The sequence below is a fragment of the Prionailurus bengalensis genome, chromosome C1, assembly GCF_016509475.1.
Source record: "Prionailurus bengalensis isolate Pbe53 chromosome C1, Fcat_Pben_1.1_paternal_pri, whole genome shotgun sequence".
Taxonomy (NCBI): domain Eukaryota; kingdom Metazoa; phylum Chordata; class Mammalia; order Carnivora; family Felidae; genus Prionailurus; species Prionailurus bengalensis.
In genome coordinates this window covers 150,000,036-150,023,560 of record NC_057345.1, presented here as the reverse complement: position 1 = coordinate 150,023,560, position 23,525 = coordinate 150,000,036, and the positions used below count along the sequence as shown (strand labels likewise).

At 38.1% G+C, this 23,525-nt stretch overlaps 1 protein-coding gene across 9 annotated transcripts in view; it reads right to left on the bottom strand.

Annotated features, from left to right (window-relative positions):
- The window catches only part of MARCHF7 (membrane associated ring-CH-type finger 7), a 60,007-nt gene extending 39,297 nt beyond the window's left edge, over positions 1-20,710 (bottom strand). For 7 of the 9 annotated variants that reach the window (XR_006296837.1, XR_006296836.1, XM_043576857.1 and 4 more), the window contains exons 1-2: positions 20,539-20,710; positions 549-713 (exon numbers count right to left, since the gene is read on the bottom strand). Coding sequence is in view for 5 of the 9 variants with exons in the window: in XM_043576857.1 (XP_043432792.1) it covers positions 549-701 (153 nt within the window). In the remaining 4 variants the exon portion in view is untranslated. The remainder of the gene's footprint in view (positions 1-548; positions 714-20,538) is intronic. The other 2 variants (XM_043576860.1, XM_043576861.1) reach the window with 2 other exon arrangements.
- Between the last annotated feature and the right edge of the window lie 2,815 nt (positions 20,711-23,525).

Sequence of the window (23,525 nt, the reverse complement as noted above, 5' to 3'; positions counted from 1 at the left end):
CTTCCACATTGACAAGTTAAACTTACACTTAATTGATACTTATGTTTTTAAGTAAACAGGTTTCCAAGTCTTTGAAATACAGTAAAATTATTTTACATAAGAGCATCAAGGCCGCCTTTATTTTTTTTGAGGGGCGGACGCAAGGGCAGGCATATGAGAAGGGGAGAGGAGCAGAGGGAGAGAGAATCTTAAGCAGGCTCCTTGCTCAGCATAGGAGCCCAACCCAGGACTCGATCCCACCCATGACCTGGGATCATTACCTGGCCAAAATCAAGAGTTGGATGCTCAACTGATTAGGCCATCCAGGTGACCCAAACCACAATGTCTTCTTCATAATTCTGAAGTCCACAAAGTTGGAAAAACACTGAGTTTTTAATACTTGGTGTAAATGGTCATTCACTTTCCTGCAGATATATTAATGGGTTTTATTACAGGATGTTTCAGATCCAACTGAAGATCTTAAAATTACACTTTTCTAAAATCTAAAAAACATGTGGCCCCAGGAGATTTTGAAAAAGAGACTGTATACATATATTCTAAGTTGTTACCTGATATTCAGAATCCAGTCTAAATGAAGAGTCTCTTGAGTGATAGGTATCATTTAAACTATTTCCTCTGCTTCCAGACATCATCCTAGCACTTAAAGAGCTGGATGGTTGAACAGAAATTCTTCTTGGGATCCTTGAAGGTTTAGACTCCATTCTTAAAGTTTCCTGCAAAATGTAAATTTTGATTAATTGTCTTTGGAAAATCATGGAAACCTTAGGTTCTTTCTTTCTTTCTTGGGGAGGGGTGGGGGGTGGGTAGTGAGGGGCAAAGGGAGTGGGAGAAAGAAAATCCCAAGCAGGCTCGACCCTGAGCCTGATGAGGAGCTTGATCTTACGACCCTGAGATTATGACCTGAGCCAAAATAAAGAGTCAGATATTTAACTGACTAAGCCACCCAGGAGTAATCATCAACTCAAATCAAGAATTAACCATGCAAATTAACTGTATCAGGCATGGGGAATTATGAGACTATCAAAACTCTTCTTCTACAAGGCAGGAGTCTAAAGTCCATCAAAGGCTTCCTATTGCCCATAAAATGAAGCAAGCTGATAAAAGTGGGATGAGGAACTCAGGTTGTTGCCAAAGCTTGGCCTCTTTTCCTTAGTAATTTCTCTCTATAGAATCCTACACAAATTTGTAGGATTTTTCAAAAATGAGAATGACTTCTAAATTTTCTTTACTAAATATTCCTTAACCTACACCAAGAGTCCCAATAGCTATGCATGATCTTTTAACTATGCAGGAATCTCCTACTTTTCAAAAGTCTATGTTATGCTACTTCACCTGTTTTCACTAACCAGAAGAAATCCAAAGAGAACTTTTGCTTTTATAAAAAGAAGGCAATGGGGTGCCTGGGTGGCTCAGTTGGATACACATCTGACTCTTGATTTTGGCTCAGGTCATGATTTCAGGGTCCTGAGATCAAACCCTGTATTGGGCTCTGTACTGGGGTGGAGCCTGGGTGGGATTCTCTCCCTCTCCTGTGATGCATGCACACAGGCACACTCTCTCTCAAAAACAAAAAAAAGGTGAAAAGTGAAAAAAAAAACATTCAGTATTTGTTTTGCAGCAAGCCATTATAGAGGCAATGTGTACTGAGTAGCAAGTGACAACACCAACCTGCTTTCCCAGGAACTACATTCCTGGTCTTGGCATCAAGTTCCCATAACTTTAAACTGTGTCCATGAGTTTCTGTGCTTTATCTCAATGTATTTTATGCAACCATTAACAAGATGTGGCCTAAGGTGCCAGAAAAGTCTGACAAAAGGTTATTTTTTGGGCTGGGAACATTCAATAGTTTTCTCACATAAACTAATGGTATTTGCTTCTTCTCTTTACACGAATTTCAGCTTACAAACAGTTTCTCAGAAATGCTCTATTTCTGGACAGAGGTTTCTATTTCTATGAACAGAAACATACAACATGTACTCTTCTATGTCTGGTTTTATTTGCTCAATATTGTGAGAGTCATTTATGTCGTTGTATGTAGCTGTTGTAAGTTCACTTTAATTGGATTGTACGGTATTTTACTATATCAATACACGTAATTGATTTTCCTATTCTACTGTGGATGGACACTGAATTGGTTCCAGTTCTAGGCTATTACAAGTAGTACTGCTATAAAGACTTCCAAACATATTTTTTAATATTTATTTTTGAGAGAGAGAGACAGACAGATAGTGTGAGCAAGGAAAGGGTAGAGAGAGAGGGAGACATAGAATCTGAAGCAGGCTCCAGGCTTTGGGCTGTCAGTACAGAGCTTGATGTGGGGCTCAAACCCACAAACCGTGAGATCATGACCCAAGCCAAAGTTGGATGCTTAACTGACTGAGCCACCCAGGCGCCCCTCACATTATTTTTATAAATTAATAAACTTTAAAAATTTTCTGGGGAAAGGATTTAGAAATCTAAATCCTCATTTAGATGTGAGGCCACTAGATAACTGAGAAACCACCAGTCTTGAGAGGAGAAAGAAGAGAAGGGCAAAAGAAAGTCGCAAATAAGAAATAATAATTTCAACTTTTCCCTCACTTTCAATGTCAAAAATTCCCTTATTGTTCTGGTAATGGATTCAAATTAAAGCAACTATAAACAGATGCACTTCACTTTCCTGACATGCTGCTTGCATTTAAAGAATTTGCTTTACCAAAATATTCAAATTTAAACATTTAAAGTAAAAATACCTAATTTATTTTTGGCATGTAACCTTATTAACTTACCTACCTTGGATCAATCACAACTTTCTACCTTAAAAGTTACTACAAAAGAACTATCAACAATAGCCAAAGTATGGAAAGAGCCCAAATATCCATCGATGGATGAATGGATAAAGATGTGCTATATATATACAATGGAGTATTACTCGGCAATCAAAAAGAATGAAATCTTGCCATTTACAACTACATGGATGGAACTGGAGGGAATTATGCTAAGTGAAATTAGAGAAACACAAAAATCATATGACTTCACTCATAGGAGGACTTTAAGAGACAAAACAGATGAACATAGGGAAGGGAAACAATAATATAAAAACAGGGAGGGGGACAAAGCATAAGAGACTCATAAATATGGAGAACAGAGGATTGGGAGGGTGGGTGTAGGAGGGGGGATGGGCTAAATGGGTAAGGGGCACTAAGGAATCTACTCCTGAAATCATTGTTGCACTATATGCTAACTAATTTGGATGTAAATTTTAAAAAATAAAATTAAGGGGCACCTGGGTGGCTCAGTCAGTTAAGCATCCGACTTCGGCTCAAGTCATGAACTCGCAGTTTGTGAGTTCAAGCCCCGCATCGGGCTCTGTGCTGACAGCTCGGAGCCTGGAGCCTACTTCGGATTCTGTGTCTCCCTTTCTCTCTGCCCCTCCCCTCCCCTGCTCATGCTCTGTCTCTCAAAAATAAATAAATGTTAAAAAAATTTTTTTAAATAAAAAAATAAAATTAAAAAATAAAAATAAAATAAAAGGTAACAGCACACAGAAAAAAATATTACAAAAGAAATTTCCTTTGCTGATCATATTTACTTTAAAAACATGGTATGAGGCAGTAATAGAAAAGATGAATAGAGGAAAAAACAGTAGGAAATATACAACAAACATGAAAACACAAATGCATGATCAATTAAAATGATTCCACTAAGAGTATCTAGCTAATGAGAAACCACAGTAAAAATTATACTGAGATACGATTAGATCAAAAAAAGCTTATCAAAAAAGGTCAGTTTTGAACTTTCTGTTAAAATATGACAGGTTATCCTAGGGGCACCTGGATGGCTCAGTAGGTTAAGCCTGGACTTTGGCTCAGGTCATGATCTCAAGGTTTGTGAGTTCAAGCACCACATCAGGCTCTGTGCTGACAGCTCAGAGCCTGGAACCTGCTTCAGATTCTGTGTCTCCCTCTCTCTTTAGCCTTCCCTTGCTCACACATTCTCTCTTTCAAAAATAAATTACTATTAAGAAAAAAATGACAGGTTATTCTTATGCATCTATTTGCCCCTCTTTCAAAACCTTTATAAGACAATAATTGAAACGAAAAGATTTAACCATGAAAAAAGAACAGGAAAGGGGGCCACAAAAAGCAAGAGATCTTTTTAAAAAATTTTTTAATGTTTATTTACTTTTGAGAGACAGAGCAGGGGAAGGGCAGAGAGAGAGAGAGAGAGAGAGGGAGGGAGGGAGGGAGGGAGGGAGACAGGGAGACACAGAATCTGAAGCAGGTTCCTGGCTCTGAGCTGTCATCACAGAGTCCAATGTGGGCCTTGAACTCACAAACTGTTAAGATCGTGACCTCAGCCGAAGTTGGAGGCTTAACCAACTGAGCCACCTAGGTGCCCTGAAAGCAATAGATTTCAATGTGTATTTGGAAAATCTAGAGGAGAAGAAGAGGTATAATAATTAAACAGAGAAGATAAAACTATACCCTAGGCACTTAGAAAGAGATAGAAACTAAAAGCAAAACATTTGGCCTTAGCACACTAAAAAGAACCAAGACCTGAAAAGTACCATTAAAAAAGATGCATGGGGTTGAAAGTGAGCTGAATTAAAATCTGTAGCTGGAACGGTAAAACTCCAAATTCTTCCCCTAGCTTCATTCTTCCAAAAGTCAGAATAAGGCTTTTTCAGAATAAGGATTTCACAGGCAATCCACCTCACTTAAGCATACAATCATCTTTACAGGGGTAAATGTAAAAAAAAAAATAAAACAAAATCTATACATGTTCAATATTGAGACCTGAGAACTTTTTCCTGGTCCTATTTCTACAATACTGCCATAAAATTAAGGGATTTTTACTGTTGGATCACCAAACAAAACACCAGAGCAGTAAGATTTCTGGACACTGACATTTGGACTGCCCCCCATTACAAAGCTAGTTTCCACATGAACATCCTACTCCACAGCAAAGTCTACTAGTCACCAAGAGTTTCTAATCAGTGGGTTTTTTTTGTTTTGTTTTTGTTTTTTGGAGTGAGGGAGTGGCAGAGGGAAAGGGACAGAAAGAATCTTAGGCAGACTCCATGCCCAGCGCAGAGCCTAATCTGGGCTCTATCTTAGAACCCTGAGATCATGACCTGAGCTAAAACAAGAGTTGGATGCTTAACCAATGGAGCTACTCAGGCGTCTCTCTAAACAGTTTTAGTGTTTCCTTCAAACAGATAAACAATAAGGATCACTAAGTAAGTATCCAAAGAAATCCTCCAATTTGAAAGAGAGACCAGAGTAAAAAAAAAAAAAAAAAAAAAAAGGAACTTGAAGAAAATTTAAGTAAAGGAGATAACTACCGTCCTCAAAGGGATCAAAAGACATCTATTCATTAAGTAACAGTCCTTAAGAAAGCAATCAGATGATAATAAAAATCTTGTGTGGCCCATTTAAAATGGGATATGCTTTTTAAAAAATGTGATACATTAATCTAAATTTAATATAACTATTAAGAATAAATTGAGAAATCGTCCTAGAAGTAGAAAATACAACCTTAAATTAAGAGAATTAACCAGGCAAATTACCATCTGACTTTAACCATGGTGAAAAGAGAAGAAAAATTACCAAAGAAATAGGAACCTTTCTATTAATTTAAAGATATAAATCTCCACATTGAAAGGGCTCTAGATTACCCAGCAGGAACAAAGAAAAAAAGACCAACACTAATCACAATTTATCATCTTGAAATTTGAGAACACGAGAAATGAAGGGAAGACCCCCTACTGGCTTCTTAATTACAACTTTAAAAACGCTTAAGACAATGAAGCAATTGCCTGTAGTGCTGAGAAAAAGGTTTAGCCTTGAATTCCAATCTAGCAACTAAGTGTAAGGTGGCGAATAGGACACATTTTCAGACATTCAAGATCTTTAACACAAGATTAAAAAAAAAAAAAGTCAAAGGAAGCTAAATGAAGAACATATCCTAGAAAAATGAGAGTGTAAAGAAACAGACATGGAACCCAGGAAATTTAAGTAAAAGAAACTCCAGACACAGAACACAGGAAACAGTTCCAAAGATATATAGGAAGCACAGGGAACAGCTAATCCAGACTGGAGCAGGATCCCAGATAATGAAAGCAAAGTTCTAAGGGGGGTGGAGGAAATCATAAGGAAACTATTTTGGCATGTGTCAGAGACCATTATAAAATTGGGAGGGGCGCCTGGGTGGCTCTGACTCTTGATTTTGGTTCAGATCATCTCATAGCTCCTGAGATGGAGCTGGGTTGACAGTGCTGAGCTTGCTTGGGGATTCTCTCTCCCCCTTTCCCTTCGTCCCCCCACCCCCAAATAAATACATAACTTAAAAAAAAAATTGGGAAAAAATGTTGAGCACAAAGAACAAATGGAAAATTAGTTTTCTGTTAGGAAAACAGAGTTATTTTTCAAAAAAGGGGGTGTTTGGCAAAGTGAACCTTAAAATTTACATAGTTATAATAATGTAAACATAAACTACTGAATCAATAATTTTGCTACAAACATGCTGTGGAATACAGGTGATTGGAGAAGACAAGGGTGAATAGGAAAAATACATATAATAGTGAAAAATTATTAAAGAGTATAAACACATTATTTAGAAATATGAAGATAAATTCTAGAACAGCTAAAAAGTTGAGGGTCAGTGCCTTTGGAAAGAGACTGGGAATGAAGGGTGGGGCAAAAGACTTCTCTCCTTTTAAGTAGGATGACCATATTTCCTGGTTTGCCTGGCATGGCCAGAAAAGTCCTAATTTGTGCTCATTATCCCAAGACAACTATTAATAGTCCTTGGTTTGTCTCTTAAAAGTGGCCTGGTTTGGATGATAAAGCATACAGCCACCTAACAAATCCTTTCTACCTTCAGTTTTTTATAAACCATTTACATTATACTACACAAATTTTATTAAAGAGGATTATGAATTTGACCTTTAAAGAAGGTTTGCATTAGTAGTAAGAATATCACTGGTTAAATACAGACATTCAAATACCCATAAATGATTTAACAAGTACCAGATTTATCATTTTATTAAGAAGTCTTAAAAAATACTAAACAAGGGACTATATTTTTGATAAGTATAGAGACACAAATTTTGTTTTAAGAGATACAGGCCTGCAGCCAGTTCTTTAACAATTATGCTTCTTAATCATACCTTATAGTTACTTTGTATTTATACCAATTCTTACTTGCAGACTTACTTGCAGAATGAAACTAACCTAGTAGGAAATCTGCTCAAAACAAACCTCTTGGGAGAAGGCAAAGAGGCAGAGTCCTCTGAGATATATAATTTATACTGCATAAAACTATTTTTGGCAACTCCTCTACATAAATTGATTGAATTCTGACAATGTAGGTGTTACCAGAAAACTTACATAACTTGGTTGCATAAGATGTAGGTTGAAAGCACAAAAAAAAATGTAGAAAAAAAAAAAATGTGCAGGTCCTTGGAAGACTTCTACCAGACCACCTACAATGTGGACTGCTACCAGACCACATACAAAGTATTATGGAGGCATTTTTTTCAAGCCTAGATGCTTAGTGTGTGTGCTAGGCACATTAACACTAAACAAAGGTATGCAGTCAGAGGATAACATCGAATATGAACACTGAGATAGTGACTAAGAAGATGTTGTAGACAGGTAGAAAACAAACCACATAAATAACCATATAACTTAAATTGTTGTAAAGTGCTATAAAATAAAGGTGTAAACAAGAATGGACTATCGGAAAAAGATATTTGAAGCTTTAACCAAAACTTAAAGAGTACAGCACAAGAAAGTTCATGTGTACAATCTTTCCTCAATGGTCAGTGTAATAGTTTCTCAGGTTTTTCTAACACTATTATGCCTTTAAATCTAAATTTCTTTAGATTTTATTCCAGAGTTACACAGCTCTCTTTCTGTATGGTAATAAAATAAACATATCACCAAGGTGTGAGACACCTTTGCACAAGTATAGGACCCTGAAAGCTCTGATGCTGACATACTGAAATTCTTGATAATTTCATCCTCGAACTCCTGTTTATAAGTGAAGTCAGGAGAGCAGAGCATGAGCGTGAGGTGAAGGGGTATGTAACTATCTGGAATACCTTCCTACTCAAGTTGCATATAGCACTGATGACTACTATGAAACTTCCACAACACAATTTATACTCTCTTTAAGCCCCATGCAAGTCCTAGGCATCACGGGTCTACCCACATTATGTGTTCATGTTCCTTATCACCATATTTGACTAGTAAGCTGAAGCACTGCTAGCTCCAAGGGGCTGATTTTCCATTTTCCAGACTTGGTTTGAATGCAGAAAGAAGGAAACGAGCCACAAAAATCTTTTGGTTAATTTGAGAGTTTTACTTTTTTGAACTTTTCAATTTTGGAAATCAGAGGTCTCTTAGGTGAAGATTCTGTGGAGCAGATATTTAACTGCTAGTTTACCTAATTAGTTGTGATTTTACCCTGTTAAGTGTACCCTCACCTTGAGGTATTTTAATAATGACTGACATAAGCAACAGGAGTGGAATACAGGTGTTCATATCAACTCCACAATTTATATATACGTTCATCTCATAAACCTGTAACTTGTTAGCTACTAGAAAAATTGACTATTTTTTTGTAGATAATATCATTCTGCTAGGTTTCCTAAGAAACTCTCTGAAGAGCTCTTTAAAATTTTTTTTTAACGTTTTTTAATTTATTTTTGAGACAGAGAGAGACAGAGCATGAACGGGGGAGGGGCAGAGAGAGAGGGAGACACAGAATCGGAAGCAGGCTCCAGGCTCTGAGCCATCACCCCAGAGCCCGACACGGGGCTCGAACTCATGGACTGTGAGATCGTGACCTGAGCCGAAGTCAGACGCTCAACCGACTGAGCCACCCAGGCGCCCCTGAAGAGCTCTTTAAAACAAGTTCATGTTTCCCAGTGACCTGCTGAACATTTTAAAATATCTTTAGATTTAAAAAAAAAAAATGTGTTTTCTACCTATAAACAACACAATTCAAATCTATTCTGTGGCAAAAATAATTCCTTACACCTTCTCTTAGTTCAGATAAAAAGCCTAAAAGAATTCCATGTCATCACCTGACATGCAAAATTCTGTAATTCTGTATCTTGATGTTATCTGCAAATTATCAAGATCTCATAATCACATGTTAAATGCAACTGAAAAATTTTCTCACAACTTACACTGGAATACAAGCAAATTAAAATTGAATTTTACAATGTTTACCAGCAAGACTTTACTTGGACATCAAAGGTACTCTGGGTAAACCAACAAAGTCTCTATAAATACCGTAATAAGATCTGTCTAAAGCAAATTCATCATTAATCCACACACCTTTTGTATTTCATTCTACTAGTAATGCACCATTTCCAACCAAACTTTTTTTTAATACCTTAAAAAGAAAAGCCTAAACTCTTTGGCTCAGCATCCAGAACTCTAACCTACTGTTTCCAGTTAATTTCCAATTACTACCTTAAAAAAAATTCCTAGTTTCAGTTCATTCAACTTTTAAAAGTTACTGACTACTGAGGCACCTGGGTGGCTCAGTCGGTTGAGCGTCCGACTTTGGCTCAGGTCATGATCTCACAGGTTTTGAGTTCAGGCTCCAGGTTGGGCTCTGTGCTAACAGCTCAGAGCCTGGAGCCTGCTTCGGATTCTGTGTCTCCTCTCTGTCCCTCCCCCACTTGTGCTCTGTCTCAAAAATAAATGTAAAAAAAGAATTTTTTTTTAAAGTAAGAATACTTTTTTTTTTCCCGAGTACTTTCAATATGCCAGGTGGGGTGCTAAATTCTCAAAATATAAAAAAACCTATCTCCTGAACTCATACTTAAGGGGTACAGGGAGTGAATGGAATAAAAATAAGTAAATACATAAATAACTACAATAAAATACAAATACCAAAAATATACAAAATGCTATGGAAGAGAATCATAAGTTCTTGATAGATTATTCAAAGCAATCTTCCCTCAAAACAATGAAAAATATTAGACTGAAATATAAAGAGCATCCTCTTAAGAGCAATGAAAGGTTGGCAAGATAATAAGGAATTACTAGGTCAACAATGAAGGGGAAATGGGACTCTAAGAGATATGAAGATACAAAAGCTAATTCTGCCCCTGGGAGCATTTGTAAATTCCCCAAAATTTAATTTTCATTTTACCACTCTTGTGGAAGAAATCAAAGCCCAGGATATGCACAAGGCATGGTCGTACACATATTAATTTCACTAGTCTCCCAACTTTTCTCTGCTTATTTTTTAATAAAGTTTATTTATTTGGGGGGAGGGGGCGGGTGGAGAGAGAATCCCAAGCAGGCTCCATGCTATCAGCATGTGCCTGACACAAGGCTCGATGCCACGAACCTTGAGATCATGACCTGACCTGAAATCAAGAGTCTGACACTTAACCAACTGAGATATCCAGGCACCCCTCTGCTTGAATATTGTCAAGAAAAGTCAAACTAATCAAATAAAATTGGGATTAAGTGTCCCCCCCACTGCTTCATGGAAAGCCACAAGAGACCATCATTCCAACACCTAACATATCAAGAATGAGCCAGATAACCTATAAAATCATTTTTCTTAAGTCCACCAAAGCTGAGGCTACAAGGCAAACAGACGAATTGAAATACAAAGAATGGTAAGCCCCTCCAAAAGAAATAAAACAAAGGAGGCCATCAAAAAAGCTGGTAACACAATAGCACTGCTAGGAATTTACCCAAGGGATACAGGAGTACTGATGCATAGGGGCACTTGTACCCCAATGTTTATAGCAGCACTCTCAACAACAGCCAAATTATGGAAAGAGCCTAAATGTCCATCAACTGATGAATGGATAAAGAAATTGTAGTTTATATACACAATGGAGTACTATGTGGCAATGAGAAAGAATGAAATATGGCCCTTTGTAGCAACGTGGGTGGAACTGGAGAGTATTATGCTAAGTGAAATAAGCCATACAGAGAGGGACAGATACCATATGTTTTCACTCTTATGTGGATCCTGAGAAAATTGGTGGAAACCAATGGGGGAGGGGAAGGAAAAAAAAAAAAAAAGAGATTAGAGTAGGAGAGAGCCAAAGCATAAGAGACTCTTAAAAACTGAGAACAAACTGAGGGTTGATGGGGGGTGGGAGGGAGAGGAGGGTGGGTGATGGGTATTGAGGAGGGCACCTTTTGGGATGAGCACTGGGTGTTGTATGGAAACCAATTTGACAATAAATTTCATATATTGAAAAAAAAAAAAGGCTGGTAACAGCCAAAATTTATCAAATTCTTAAATACACAAAGACAAATATTTGTTAGTGTAAGACACTTTAGTAACTCTGGGAGCCTCAACACAAGGTAAGTCTTTTACACAGGCCTCCACTGAGTGCTCATAACAAAGAATGAGGACAGACAAGAGACTGGAAAGTCTTACTCTGCAGCATGATGATGCACGACCTGCCTATGTTTAAGAAAATAAAAGGAGAACTTGAAGAAGCTCGTCCATGCTCCAGATCCTGCAGGAGTACAAGGTGCGAGTGGCTGTTGCTAATAAAGGGTATGAAACCCACTTCCAGTACAGATTCTAAACTGATACAAGGCTGTGGTCTGTATGTAGCTACTACAGAAAGACTATGAAACCTGCTTGCCCAAGATCCTCCATCAATACAAGGCAGAGATCAGTTGCTTTTAGGGTGGGGTAGGGGAGATGGCAGAGTTTTGCATGCACTCTAGACTCTAGAAGGCAGCAAGAAGGACAGAAATCTGAGGACCAGGCACAGAGAGCTTGTCTAAGATTAGAGAAAGATGTACAGAACTAAGTACACTTCCTTTTGCCCCAAGCTTTGCTCCAAATAAGAAAGGTAGCTTACTGCTGAGAGAGTTGTAACAAATAGAGAGACCCCTTAATGCTAGATGTGCAGGGCCTGAAGGAAGTTGAGGCTAGTGAAAGAAAACTTATATCCTCTAGTATCCAAGGCCTCACACTAAGAACTATGTAGTGACAGTCTACTACTGGAGTACTCTAAAGGTAAATAAAGTGATAATAAATTTCAAACCTGACCCAACTACAGACTAAACCAACACAACCCATCACACTGTCTGATAAAAGTGGATTATGTCCAATGTCCACATTCAGGCTTAAATATTATTTATTTCAGTCTCTACTTTTCTTTTACTTACAATGTTTGGCATTTAAACAAAAGTTATAAGACACACAAAAATACAAGGGAAAAAAGAACCCACCGCTAGGAGATAAGAGAGTCAGACAGAACCAGATGAATATGGCTCCAATGTTAGCAAAGTGGAAAGCTGATGCATTTAACAGTAAACTAAGCAAAACTAAAAACTAGGGAACTGGAAAATAGGCTAGAAGAAAATTATCAAGCATGAAGCATAGAAAAACAGATGGTGGTAAATATAGAAGAGAGGGCTTCAAAGATACTAAAAGAAGACTAAGGAAGTCTACCATATGTTTAGGTGGAATTACAGAAGGAAAGGACCAGGAGAGAGAAAAAAAAATTGGAGATACTGGCTGAAAGTGTTGCAAAAGTGACAAAGGATTAGAGTCAGAAAGCCCAGCAAATATCAACTAGAATAATTAGCAATTACATCAATACTCACTGAAAATTATGCTTAAACTGAACATATTATGCTCACTAAAAATTCTGTTTAAAAACAACAAAAACCTGAAAATGCCATGGGAGCACTGATTGGAAATAAACAAACCAGATGAGAAAGACTTCGAGAAGGGAACGTCTGTCTTGACCTTTGAAGAATAATAGAAAAAGGAGGATGCATAAAAATGCTAAAGCATGTTGAAGAACTGGAAATAGAAAATGATCTGAGTGCCAGAGTGAAAGGGATGGTATGGGAGAGATGAACAGAAAGGGTGCTAAAGGGAATTCATAAAACAGATTATATCCATACTGTAAAGGCAGCCTTGTGTTCTCTGCTCAAGAGTTCGTACTTTAACAATACAATGGTTTTCAGGGAGTCTGGATGGCTCAGTGGGTTAAATGTCCGACTTTGGCTCAGGTCATGATCTCCCAGTTCATGGGTTCAAGCCCCACATCAGGCTCTGTGCTATTAGCTCAGAGTCTGGAGTCTGCTACAAATTCTGTCTCCCTCTGTCTCTGCCTGTCCCCTGTGCACATACACGTGCTCTCTCTCTCAAAAATAAACATTAAAAAAAAAAATGATAGTTTTGAAGCTTTTACCACTAGTAATTTGTATATTATTTTTCTCTTAGGACCCCATAAATTATGTTCCTGACAAACAGAACTTTCAAAGATGAAAAAATTAGTAACCCAACAAAACTTTGTCTAGTTTTGCCTAGTCTTAAGAATAAATTCATAAACATCTTCCTGCATTTCTTATAATACTGAAAGTAATTAATTTTAATACCTTTGTGGAATAAGGGAGCACAATCTAATGCTATGGACTACAGGCTCGGGAGCTACTGAAGATTTTGAAATACCATCAGCTAAAAACAAACACCCCCCCCCCCAACAAGTTTCTCCCCAATTAAGGACAAGTTATCAGAAAGAAACACACTGGCTCCAAGGCAAATTAAAGAGGATCCAAAAGTAAATGGATAGAAGGCATATTCAATACATCAAATAGAAAAGAATTCTATGGGGGGAGGGGTGAGAGAGATTATTCAGAATGATGAAAAACAAACATATTTTTCTTTTTTGGCAGGGAGCTGGGAGTGGTATACAAAAAAAAAAAAAAAAAAAAAAAAAAAAAAACAAAACCACAAGCTGAGTTTTAAAGAAATGAGTAGCCTGAAATATATGGAAGAGATCTAGAAGCACATTGGAAATAGTTTTGAAAACACAGGACAGCAGCCTGGGGTGATAAGAGAAGAGATTTTAAATCACTTACACACTGATCTACTTACTTTTCCTCATACACATAGGCTATCTCCCTGCCCTTTGATTTCACTGTACCTTCTATATGGCAAGCCTAAGTGCTTGCCTCCACTAATTATGTCTAATAAGTAGAATTTGGGGCACTATGAAAAAGTAAACTGAAAAGCTTCAGGCAGTATAGGAAAACACTTAAGACCAAAGGAGTCCTACCTATTACCCTACTTAACATAAAGTTTTCTTTGAGCACTACCACAAATTGTTTACCAAGTAGGGCTTGGATTTTTGGTTACCAAAGTTGGAAAACTTACTAATTCCTAAGATCAGAGAAATGATAGCATAATGTTATAGTTTTTCACTGATTCTGCCTATAAAGGGATCTCTTAAATAGCATGTATTCTTTGTCACCACTCTTAAGATTATGTTAACAGTCTGTTCAGGATCTGTCAAAAATCACCAAGTAGTCAAAAACCAAATAACCAGACTAACATAAAGGCCCCAGCCTGATCTATATTAACAAAGTACAGCCCACACTTAAGACTTTTCCTTTCAGAAGTCAAGATTAAGATACTAATTAAGATAGAAATAAATAGGAACCTGAGGCTAAGCACAATAAATTAAGCATTGCCCAATTTTTAGTATAAAAGCCAATTTCTAACTGTTTGCAGAAATATGGTAGTTAAGGGGCCTCTGGGTGGCTCAGTTGGTTAAGTAACTCTTAATTTCGGCTCAGGTCACGATCTCATGGATTGTGAGTTTGAGCCCATATTTGAGCTCCAGATTCTGTCTCATTCTATGCTTCCACCCCCAACTCGCGCTCTCTCTCAAGAAATAAACATTAAAAAAAAAAAAAAAAAGTTAAGAATGCAAGCTATGACGTCTGTCCTTGGTGCGACTCTAAGCTTAATTTCTCTAATGTTTAATTTTTTATCTACAAAATGGGGATAATAATAGTACCAACTTCAAAGGCATATGGTGAACTTTGCTGGACATAATATGTATTCAGCAAATACTCCCCTATTATTGAGCAATGCCATCGTCTTTAAAAGATTTTCATACAGCTTTGTAGACATTCTGTTGGCTATTTCATTACTTGAACTTTGTTTTTAACACAGTAAGACTTTTAGTGTCATGCAGATTTATTACAGGAGGATAATTGCTACAGGATAAAGAAATACACTTTGCCCACTGGAGTATGTACATAAATATTGGGAAAAATAAGCATTATTAACATTTTTTCCCGTTATCTCTAACTGGGTTTTGTTTTCTTTATATTTAGTTTTCAAAATTTCTTTAATGTACTTGCTCTTCCTTTTATAATTATGGGAAGCAATTATTTAAAAATGAAAGACATGTTTCTTTTTTAAATATAATAAACTCTAGAGAACTCCTAAGAATAATTCCCTAAATTGCAGCACTACTGGTCTACCCTCTTTAGTATCTACAGACCACAAAAGAAAATTAAAAAAAATTAAAGTACTATTCTAGTAATTACTAAGTAGAAAATAAAGTTAAAATCACTTCACAAAACATTTAGAACACCTGAGTATGCTTTAAAATTTTTACTATAAAAAATTTCAAACATATACTAGAGACAATAAACTTCCACATACCAATCAACAGTCTCCAATAATTATCAACATCTGACCTATCTTATAGTCTGTTTTACCATCCTCTATTTCTTTAACATTTTATCTTTAAGTACTCTGCACCCAACATGGGGCTTGAACTCATAATCCCAAGATCAAGAGTCCCACGGTCTACGCTCTACCCACTCAATCAGCCAGGCACCCCACCATTCTCTATTTTAAAGCAAATCCCAATCAAGATATCTATAAGAGTGCCTATTCTTAAACTGTTCTAAGCAACCTGTGGTAAATTACAAAACATGGCTCTAAATCCCTCCAAGTATGCATACCTCCTTGCATTATCATGTTGCCTGTCTGCCAAGAAGAGGCAGACTCTTATTTTCCACATCCCTTGAATATGCGCTAGTCTTGCGAGACTTACTTTGATTAAGAGAATGTAGTTTAAGTGACATCATATGATTTGCAAAGCTGTAAGCCTTACAACTTCCTCTCTCTCTTGGAATGCTGTCTTGAGACCCCCATGTCATTAAGATGACGACATGGAGCAGAGCCTACATGTTAACTGATACCAACTGTCAGAAATATGAGTGACACCATCTTGGACCTTCCAGTCTGAGAAATCCTACAGCTAAATACTGGTATGTAAGTGAACCCTAGCAAAACCAGAACTGCCCAACAGGCACATAGGGCTGTAAAACAGTAAACAGTAATTTTAATCCACTAGGTTTTGAGATGGTTTGCTATGCAGCAACAGAGTAAAGCTTCACAATTCATCCTAATTTCTATTTTGCTATAATTATCATTATGTACCCAGTTTCTATGAAAAATCTGATTCTATTACAGGGTCTAATTTAGAATTCGTCTTAAATATCTAGGGGAATTGAAGTTAGTGAATTATCAAGAGCACAGTATTACTACACAATCAATTCATGGCATGAAGGCCAAAGTTATCACACAAAATACCAATGTATTTCAATAGCCAGTAGTCTCACAGAATTGCATAGTTATAATTCCATTATTTACATCTATTTGGTATAGTCTTTTAATCAATCTGCTTCTGGGGAAAAAATAATTTTTTTTTGTAAGTGGGAAATCCTAGTGTTTTATGGGTTCTAGTGAACATGGAAATGTGGAAGCTATTTCATTCACACTGGGTGGTCACATCAGAAAGCAGAGAACTCTTTGGGTCTTTAAAAAACAAAACAAAAAAAAACTGCCTCTGGGTTTTTGGCTGACAGATACTTAAGACACAAACATACCCACGTCTTAAAAAATAATCAGAAAAAGGTTTAACATCTTCACGAGAAAACGACTATAGTCTATATACTACCTTATGAAATAATCTGTTTTCCTTTAAAGTATGTATTTAATCTGCTGGGGTACCTAGGTGGCTCAATCGATTAAGCATCTGACTTCAGCTTAGGTCATGATCTCATGGTTCTTGGGTTCCAGCCCTGCATGAGGCTCCATGCTGACAGCTCAGAGCCTGGAGCCTGCTTCAGATTCTGTGTCTCTCTCTCTCTGCCCCTCTCCCACTCATATTTTCTCTCTCTCTCTCTCTCAAAAATAAACATTAAGAAAAAAATTAAAATGTAAATATCAAGTTTCAATCTTCAGAGTGGCCACCATTTTAGTTATTTTTTTTTTTCTGGAAGGTGAGAGACACATTATACTAAAGTGCAATAATAATAGAAAGATGAGAACCTAGCTTTTAAAGTTCAGAAGTTGCCCTCTTTTAAAACTGTTGACAAAACTGGGTGGAGAACAGTAGGTGACTTCAAAACCAGGTATTCAACTTATGTAGTCTAACTGGTAGAGCCACAGAGAAATATACTTGAGAGCAAGAAAAACCAGCTTTGATCGATGGCATGACTTCAGACCAGAATAGAAAAGTTAAGATCAATGAAAATTAAACCACAGCCAACTCTCAAATTATAATTTTATCCCTTGCCCTTGGGTTCATCTTACTATCAGCAACTTTTTAAAGACAGTATTTCTATAAAATAATGATTTGTGCGGAGATAAATTATTTCACTATAACAGAATTTTGCTTTAGTGAATTCAATAGATCTTACAAGTAATTCAAAATCTTACTCATTTTACATTGTAATCCTAATGGGATCAGTTGTTAATCTGTTATTTAGGAGTTAAAAGTTAATTAGTTAAGTTTAATTTGCTGGTTAAAAATAAGGTTTGATGCAAACATTTCACTGCCTTCCACTTAAGCATTTCCCACTGTTCTTTATTACTGACAATTATCTGCAGTAACAGAAAGATGCTGTCAGTAAAGGCAATCTTAAAAATTACTTTTATTGGTCTTAGGGACATAATAGCTCTCCATTTCCAAAGACACAGAGCACTTTCTCAAACAGTAGAGGTTTTTCAAGTCATCTTCCATTCAATTCGTTGCAGCTATGGGAACAAACTGTCCATTCCTAAAACAAAACGGGATACCATGACTTTGCAGTTTCCTTATCAAACTCCTATAGTCTTCTCCACATCTCAGTTCAAGCAATACTTTCTGTACAAATTTCCCCAAAGATTAAGCACCCCTCTTCTGTCCTCCCACAGTACTACTATGTACCTACACTAAGATAATAGCAGTGGTTGTTTATACATTAGTCTAATGACTAAACTGTGAGTTGTAGAGGGCAGATGAGGTGTCCAGCTCATTCTCGTAATGTGAAGCCCTGGTCTAGCAGCTGGAATACAGTAAGTTATCAAAAAATGTTTTACATAATTTGATAATTTTGCACTACCATTTTCCTAAAACATAGTATTAAAATGTGAGCAACTCTTGAACATAAGCCAGATGAAGAGTTGTGTAAAATGGATATAGAGCTCATTAGAGATTGGCTGCATGTGAGCCACGGATGAGGTCTCACTTGATTACCTGACATCTTCATGTAGAACATATGTGCATGTCTATATAAGGGAATCTTTGTACTTTATCTTGGAAAATAAGCACTCTTACCAGCATAGCAGAAAAAGTAATCACTTGTATTTAAGTAGGAATTTTTATCATTCTTATTCAAGACATCTGACCCTGTGTGCAACTTTGAGAAAAGCCAAGACTATGCATATCCACAGGCTGACATCTGAGGCATCATTTAAAGCAAAGGAAAAGCTGTAAAAAGTTCTTATCTAAAAACACTTGCAGTCATTTGCAACTACATGGATGGAACTAGAGGGTATTATGCTAAGCGAAATTAGAGAAAGACAAATACATGACTTCACTCATATGAGGACTTTAAGACACAGAACAGATGAACATAAGGGAAGAGAAGCAAAAATAATATAAAAACAGGGAGGGGGACAAAACAGAAGAGACTCTTAAATATGGAAAACAGAGGGTTGCTGGAGGGGATGGGCTAAATGGGTAAGGGGCACTAAGGAATCTACTCCTGAAATCACTATATGCTAATTTGGATGTAAATTAAAAAAATAAAAACATTTGTATTATAGAATTTATATAAATACAGGTTACTGGGGGGAAGGAGAAATTACAGGCAGAGTAATATTTTAAGGTTATTCTGACTGGAATATAAACTGGACTTGTATCAATTCCAATTGCTTTTATATACATTAAAAATTCACTTTCAGAGTATTATGTCCCCTAGGTGTTGACTACTACAGGCGACCTCATCCACTTTGGTCCTCACATCAACTCTAGGAAAACTGCTGTTTTTAAGGAAATCTGAAGAGATTTAAAATCGGCAAAATTAAGACTCAAATCCAGGTCTTCTGACTCTAAATGCCTCATACACCACAACTGTTTCACAAAAGGCTGTAGACCTGTAAAGGAAATACTGACCTCATTTCTGAAACAAAATCTTTATCTTCACCAAAAAAATCTCGTTACACTTTTTGTCTGCCTTGTTAACAACATACTGTTTGGTTTTTAAAACAAAAATTCATTTTTAACCTTACCTCTTAGTGGTAAACAGAAAGGGAGTAAGGGGAGGTTTAAGTAAAAATAAAAGTCCTACAAACAAACAAACAAACAAACAAAAGACACCTTACTAAATTCAATTTCACTTTGGCACATTTACTCTCAATAGTGCCAAACGACACTAGTGAGGAATCCATTACCGGGATAGATTTCCCCCGTATATTACTATCTATTTGTGTACGTACGAAAAAAATAATTGTAGTATTTTATGGTGCGTGTTTGTACATGTTCATCTTCACTACGCAGTTCCATCAAAATGAGGGAATATTCTACAAATCGTGCCTTCCATATTTTTACTTCTTCTACCAACAGGTTCGTTGGTTTTTTTTGTTTTTAATTTTTTTAAATGTTTATTTATCTTTGAGACAGAGAGAGACAGAACACGAATGGGGCTGGGTCAGAGACGGAGGGAGACACAGAATCTGAAGCAGGTTCCAGGCTCTGAACTGTCAGCACAGAGCCCGACGCGGGGCTCGAACCCACGGACCGCGAGATCATGACCTGAGCCGAAGTCGTACGCCCAACCGACTGAGCCACCCAGGCGCCCCCAGGTTCGTTTTTTATACATACCACCAATTATTTCAACTCGAAGAACATACAAATTTATCACAACACAAAGCAACTCTCTAAGTATCACGATATTCAAGAAACAGGGCGATCAACGAGCAAAGCGCCACCGCAACTTAAGGGGCTTAGCAAAGTCCCTTCAATTCGAGACCGGGTTGGCAGAGGCCCAAACTTCCCCGCCTTCCACACCGCGCTCCTTAAATACTTCACTCGTGACACGCCCGGCCCGCAGGGTTCTGGAGGACCCTCCTTACCCCGAGTCAAAAGCAGGCCTCCAAAGGCCAAGATAGGGCCGAAACCCCCAGCCCTTGCTAACAACACGTCCTTAAGGAAGACGTACAATCTGCCCCTCCACCCGTCACAAACTCCACCACGAGATGAAAGACCACCGGCAGAGGCCTGCGCCCAGTCTCCCTTCGTCCCCGTGACTCCGTATCACGATCCTCCGCCCCAAGTAAAGACGGAGGAAGCAGCCTCCGCGTCCCCAAGCCTGTACTTCGTTTTCTCCCCTCCCCCACGCGGCCTAGGTTAGAACCAACTCCCAGAGAGAGAAAAGCCCGTGCGCCGCAGCTTATTACCCCTGCTCCCGAGCTGGCAACGAATAAGGCGCGTCCCTCTCGCAACGACCGCAGCACTGCCTTCCTCCTCGCAGTTCTAGGCCTCTAACTGAGGCAAAGCAGTCCGCAGAGAAGCACAATGGCGACCGCCCCTCTCTCAGATCCGGCGCAGAACCAGCCGCCACCGTTAAAAGCCCCTCCCTTCTCTTCCCCCCACTTCACGGACTCCGCCGACATCTCGCGAGAGGGGCGGCGCTGCCGGGGACCCGAGAGCTGCGGGCGGGCTCGACGTACCCTACCGCGGGGTGGTGCTCTGACTGCTGCAACCGTTGAAGGGCTGCCCCCAGGGAGGCAGCAAGGCGCCACCGGTAAGCAGCTGCGGCTGGTGGGCCGGCGGGCTGGCGGCTGGGCCGGCAAGGGTGCGGACGCCGGGAGAGGGGTGCTGGAGGCCCAGCCCTAGTTGGCCGCCTCGCTTACTTGGCTAGAGGCTCTAATTCAGCCTTGCCGGCCCCGGCGCCCGAGTCCACGCCATCGGCTCTTGCCGCCTCTGGCAAACCAGTTGGACCCACTGCTCGAAATACCGCCCAGTTCCCTTTTTTTTTTTTTTTTTTTGGCGCTTGGTAAGTGGCGCAGTGAATGTTTATTGACTTAAACCAAGCACTGCCTCTCCCGACCTCCCCTCCTCCCACTCTCTGCCGGTCCTGCCCGTGGTCTGAGAGCCCTCACCTTTCAGGGTAGGAGCCAGTTGCCCAGGACCGTTTCTTGCTGGTGGTCATTCAGCCTTGGTGGTGGTGTACTTTTACAGTCGTGTCTCTTAAAATCGTGATACTGATCTTTGATAGTGTAGCTACAGATTTTGCAGTAAAAATTCACTTGGAGGAAAATTTTAAGGTAAATGGTCCTGTGAAAATTAGGCGAAACATTTAAAAACCCTGTAAATGTGGTAAGCTTAGTATGTAAATGATTAGTAAAAAATAAAAAGGAGTAAGAGAAAACTGCAATTGATGTGGATTTAGATTACATTAAGTGGATTCAGGTGATATTGTACTTATTTTGAATGTATCAAACATAAAAGTTCTTTAACGGTAAAGTTACTGAGACTTGTAGACTTACTCAACGGCATCTGTTAAAGTGACTGTTTTATTAGGTTTTAAGCGATGCATTGTATTCAAATAATTCCAATACATGAAGTATGAGGTTTCTATGAATATCTTTGTCATTTCATCTGAAGGGAATGCACTATCACTTCTCATTCCCATTTCACTCTGGGAGACTAACAGACTATCCATGCTTTGTTCACTATTATAAATTGTAAAATATTGTAAATTTTAAAGACTCAAAGTTTATTATTTAAAATTGTCATATAAATGCCAGTCTAGCTTTTTAGGATTTGAGTTAAAGATTCAGCATGTGGTATGGGATAAAGTGAACATATTAGAGGAAATTAACTTGCCCTTTTTAGAAAACACATTTATTTATTTATTTATTTATTTATTTATTTATTTATTTGCAGCCTAGTTGAGTATACTACTAGCATTGTAGTTATGGATATGCACATCTGAAGCACCAGATTGCATGAGTTCATATCCTAGTTCTGCCTCTATCTTACTACCTTTGTTGTGTTGAGCAACTTTTTTTAAATTTTATTTAGGACTTACTTATTTTTGAGAGAAAGAGAGCGTGAGTGGGAGAGGGTCAGAGAGAGGGAGACACAGAATTGGAAGCAGGCTCCAGGTTCTGAGCTGTCAGCACAGAGCCTGATGCGGGGCTCAGACTCACGAACCCTGAGATCATGACCTGAGCTGAAGTCGATCGCCCAACCAACTGAGCCACCCAGGGGCCCCAGCAATTCTTTAACCTTGATAAGCCTGTTTCCTGTAAAATGGGATTAATAACAATACCTGTACCCCACAGAGCTGTTGAAAATATTAAATGGGTGGGGATGGGAGGGAGGGGCGGGTGGGTGTTGGGTATTGAGGAGGGCACCTGTTGGGAAGAGCACTGGTTGTTGTATGGAAACCAATTTGACAATAAATTTCATAATAAAAAAAGAAAATATTAAATAAGATAATGCATTAGTTCCTGGAACACAGTAAGCATTCCATAACTGTTAGCTATTATATTCCATGTCTAAACCACCACTAATATTGTCTTTCTGGGGCTTAATATTATATAGGTCCCTTAAACATCTTCTGAAGTATATTCTACACTAAGAGGAATGACTGCACCATTTTTCTGAGCTATGGCAGTCAGACCTGGTACCAGTAACTTCTCTACAGAACCCCCAAACCTGGCAAGAATGGATCAGATTTTGACAGATTATGGCTTCATCCACACCCAGAACTGATGATATCAGCAGAGGTGAGTGTGACACCAATTTTTTATGCTAAACATACTTTCCACACTCTATTACTGATGCTAGTAATTGCATAAAAACCACTGATAACTGTGTTTTTATTTCTTAAGAATGGTTAGTTTTCATTGTTTTTAAAGTACCTTCTCTGATTTGAGTTTCCATGAGTTTTTAATGAGTTTTCATTATCAAAAATTTTTTGAAATTTTCCTATGTTAAAGACAATTTGATAGAATTGTGGATACAGATGGGTAAAATGGTGACTATATTTTCTGATCTAAAAATCAGTACAAAATGATTTGACAGGAAAATATTTGGAATCAGAACTGTTCTGATCAATTTAGACTCCATAGTTGTTTTTTTGTGTGCAAAATTCCCCTAATTAGCCTTCTTTTGCTAAGCTTTTTATCCTTACGACCAACTCTGACGTACCTTTTTTTATCTAAATATCTTGGTTCACCACTTGGCCCACACCACTTAAATTAATTTCCATACTACTAGTAATTTTTCCCTTTCTACTTTGTAAATTTGCCTGTCATTTGGTCATGGTCATAACAGTCCTTTCCTCTTATGTTAATAGTTCTTCAGCTAGCTAATAGCTTAGAGAATTCTCTTTCAGATACTGAATTTCAAAGTTCCAATTTTTCTTCCTTTT